The sequence below is a fragment of the Mandrillus leucophaeus genome, unplaced genomic scaffold (assembly GCF_000951045.1).
Source record: "Mandrillus leucophaeus isolate KB7577 unplaced genomic scaffold, Mleu.le_1.0 Scaffold1, whole genome shotgun sequence".
NCBI lineage: Eukaryota > Metazoa > Chordata > Mammalia > Primates > Cercopithecidae > Mandrillus > Mandrillus leucophaeus.
The window spans coordinates 6,097,325-6,100,970 of NW_012098097.1; the positions used below are offsets into that span (position 1 = coordinate 6,097,325).

At 53.2% G+C, this 3,646-nt stretch overlaps 1 protein-coding gene across 1 annotated transcript in view; it reads right to left on the minus strand.

The window, feature by feature from the left end:
- The window catches only part of SDK2 (sidekick cell adhesion molecule 2), a 347,161-nt gene that overhangs the window by 102,214 nt on the left and 241,301 nt on the right, over positions 1-3,646 (minus strand). The window contains exons 12-14 of the mRNA XM_011971658.1: positions 2,152-2,328; positions 1,625-1,761; positions 530-677 (exon numbers count right to left, since the gene is read on the minus strand). Of these exons, the coding sequence (XP_011827048.1) occupies positions 530-677; positions 1,625-1,761; positions 2,152-2,328 (462 nt within the window). The remainder of the gene's footprint in view (positions 1-529; positions 678-1,624; positions 1,762-2,151; positions 2,329-3,646) is intronic.

Sequence of the window (3,646 nt, forward strand, 5' to 3'; positions counted from 1 at the left end):
CCAGGCTGGTTTCGAACTCCTGACCTTAGGTGATCTGCCTGCCTCAGCCTCCCGACGTGCTGGGATTACAGGCGTGAGCCACCATGCCCAGCAATTTCCATCATTTTAAAAAAGCTTTGTGGGAACCCTAGCAGGGCCTGGCGTCGTGCAACATGTGGCTATGGAGATCTGTGTAGATACTGTATCTCTCTGGAATTCTGCATCCATTTAACAATGAGAGTAGGATAGTAGCCCATGCAGATGTGGAACGGAAGGAGGTGACCTTTGAGCTTGCACAGCTCCCAGTAACCGGGATGACTACATTTGGCTGGTGCTCACCGCGTTCCCCAGTGCCGTACTCACATCACCCCGTTTAACCTTTGCAACATCCTGGCGAGGTGCTCACCAGGATTGCGCTCCCCTTCTACAGAGGAGGAAGACTAGAGAGGGCCAAGAGAAGCTGAGCCAGAATCTGCCACATGGGTTTCGGCTGCAGCCCCTCCCTGTTGGAGTCTTGGTGACGCCCCTGTAGAGCGCCCGCTGCCCTCACCTCTCGGTGTCTTTGCTGAACTGTCCTTTCCCCACGTCGTTGACGGCACAAAGACGGAACTGGTAGGAGCGTGCAGGAACCAGGCCCTTGACTGTCACTGAGGTAGCTTTGGGGTCCACACTGGCCAGGAGTATAGTCCAGGGGGCATCTGCAGGGACAGTGAGTGGGGCAGAAGTGGGCATCTTGGGTGGGATGGGGCGTGCTTCTTACTCCCCACTCCCAGCAGGGTCCAGCCTCATTGGGGCTGGCAAGAGACAGCCTCCCTAGCTTGGTCCAGGAGTGGCCCGCCATGCCATTTTTCTAGGTCCCATTAGCTCACACGACCCTGGGGGAGGAGAGGATGGGGGGTGCCGGAGCAAAGTAAGGGCTCATGGGAACTGAGATGCCTTCGTCTCCCCCACTACCCCCCACAAATCGATAAGCTCTAGGCAAGCTGTGTTTAAAATGCCATTCAGGCTGGGTATGGTGGCTCACATCTGTAATCCCAGCACTTTGGGAGGCTGAGGTGGGCAGATCACCTGAGGTCAGGAGTTTGAGACCAGCCTGACCAATATGATGAAACCCCATCTCTACTAAAAATACAAAATTAGCTGGGCATGACGATGTATGCCTGTAATCCCAACTACTCGGGAGGCTGAGACAGGAGAATCACCTGAACCTGGGAGGCGGAGGTTGCAGGGAGCTGAGATGGCACCATTGCACTCCAGCCTGGGTGACAAGTGTGAAACTCCGTCTCAAAAATAAATAAAGAAATACAAATAAATAAAATGCAATTCAAATGATGCCTGCTAATTTGACTTGGGGAATACATAAATAAATAAATAAATAATAAATACTGGCCATTTTCTTTGCAGCTTCTGCTGTGTCAGGCCCTGAGTTAAGCACCTCTTGTGCATCATCTCTTTCAACTGTAACAGGGCCTGACAGGCAGATGCCTGTGTTTTCTTCAGAGATGGGGAAGCTGAGGCTGCCAGAGGGAGGACTCTGCTCAAAGGCCCGGAACTAGGAAGCCGGAGAGCTGGGACCCCAGCCCAGGGCTGACTCCTAAGTCCAAGCTTGGGCAGGGGGTGCTGGAGGTGACCACAGGAACCTTACTGTTCTCCGACATCTCCAGGACGTAGCGGAGCAGGGGGCTGTTGCCGTCAAAGGGCTTGGTCCACGTCAGGTTGATGGCTCGTCTTTCCACGGTGCTGAGAGTGGCCACTGGGTGCTCGGGTGCGTGGGGCAGTTGCCTGGAGGAGAGAGACACGTGGTCAGGCATCCCTGTGTGGTCCGCAGGCAGGTGACAGGGACACTGTAGACACAGGTTGTGTGGGCCTTGCGCTTCCGTGATTGCTCATGCTCAGACATAAAATGTGGCCTTCGGGCCATCTACCTGGAGATTCTTCTCTCTGCAATCAGAGCCCTCCGGCTAAAGCCATCCTCATACACCCCAGTTCTTGACGGGGGTCCTAACTGAGAGAAAGGTCTGGAAGGATGCTGGGGGCGTGTCCTGAGCAAAGCTGAACAGTTCATGTCACGTGTGGCCTGGGGATCTGACCAAAGGGACTTGGCTGGCTCTGAGCCTCCCAGTTGCCGTTGCCTGGACCTCCTCTGCCCGGGCCTGGGAAGGCTGCCCTTACCTGACTCGCAGGTGGGCACTGCGAGAGTCGTTGCCTCCCGCCGAGATCACCCGGCAGGTGTACGTGCCAATGTCTCCTGACCACGTCTGTGAGATGTGCAGGGAGCCGTTTCTATCCAGGCGGATACGGGGATTGCTCTCCACGCCCAGGGTGGCCCCGTCCTTCTCCCAGATGTACCTAAGAGTAAGAAGAACCCGTAAGTACAGAGGGAGAGGAAGGTGCCTCGGGAGTGGGCTCAGCCTGAAGCTTGTCCCGAGAAAATAGCTCCAAAGCTGGGCAGAGGACCATTGCAGGCAACAGCCGGGCAGGACACTGGGATGGGGAAGCAGGACTGTTGAAGGCCAGGCAGCCTGGAAGTCCATCGTTCTTGCGGGGAGGGTGCTGTGTCCGGGAGAGTGAACACAGTCAGTCATTATTGGTCTTTATACTTTCAGTTCAGGTCGGGTCAAAGCGTTGTTGCTTCTGGCCAGAAGCGACTGCAAAACACCCAGTGAAAGGTATTCTGAAGAGGTTAAAAGATTACAGCTGAAAAAAGGAATTCAAGTTTCCGCATGGACTACATTTAGGAATTAGTTTTACGAGGGGAATCATGATATCAATGCATCAGTGTGACAAATTGACTTTAGTGTCCAAAAAATCACTTTAGCTTCGGTCAGTCAATACAAACGGGGCTTGAGAAATTACACACGCACCAGTGCCTGACAATAAAAAAAATCTTCTCTAGATTTGTTCTTGAGGAAATAGAACCATTTTCATTGTCATCCACGTGCAGGGAGTGCCAGCCCTGGGGGGCAGGATGCCACGCAGTGACCCCAGGGAAGGTTGGCCTTGGTTCTCAGCACAAGTGTGAGGAACCTGGTGGTGGCTGAGGTGCCTTGCAAATAGCCCCGGTCAACTGGGGTAGAGGGTGGGGGCCTGAGCTGCTGGCTCCCAGGACTATCTGGGTTTACGGAATGTCAGATAACTACGGAGAATGAATCTATAATATTTTTAACCTAAGTTTCAAAAGCTGAAACAGGCCGGGTGTGGTGGCTCACACAGGTAATCCCAGCACTTTGGGAGGCCAAGGTGGGTGGATCACCTGAGGTCAGGAGTTTGAGACCGGTCTGGCCAACATGGCAAAACCCTGTCTCTACTAAAAATACAGAAATTTGCCGGGCGTGGTGGCCACTGCTTGTAATCGCAGCTACTCTTGAGACTGAGGCAGGAGAATCACCTGAACCCAGGTAGTGGAGGTTCCCGGGAGCTGAGATGGTGCCACTGAACTCCAGCCTGGGTGACACAGCAAAACTCCGTCTCAAAAAAACCAAAAAAAGCCCCCACAAAAAACAGAAGCAGAACCAACAGAAAAGTAAAAAGTACAGGTAAGAAAGAAAAAAAGAAAGAAAAAGAAAAAGAAAACTCAAAAGTTTTCCGATAATGGGGAACCATGATTAACATTTGAGTGCGTGCCTATCTTCCAGACCCTCCTTCCCTGCCCGGACAGGCAGTGCAC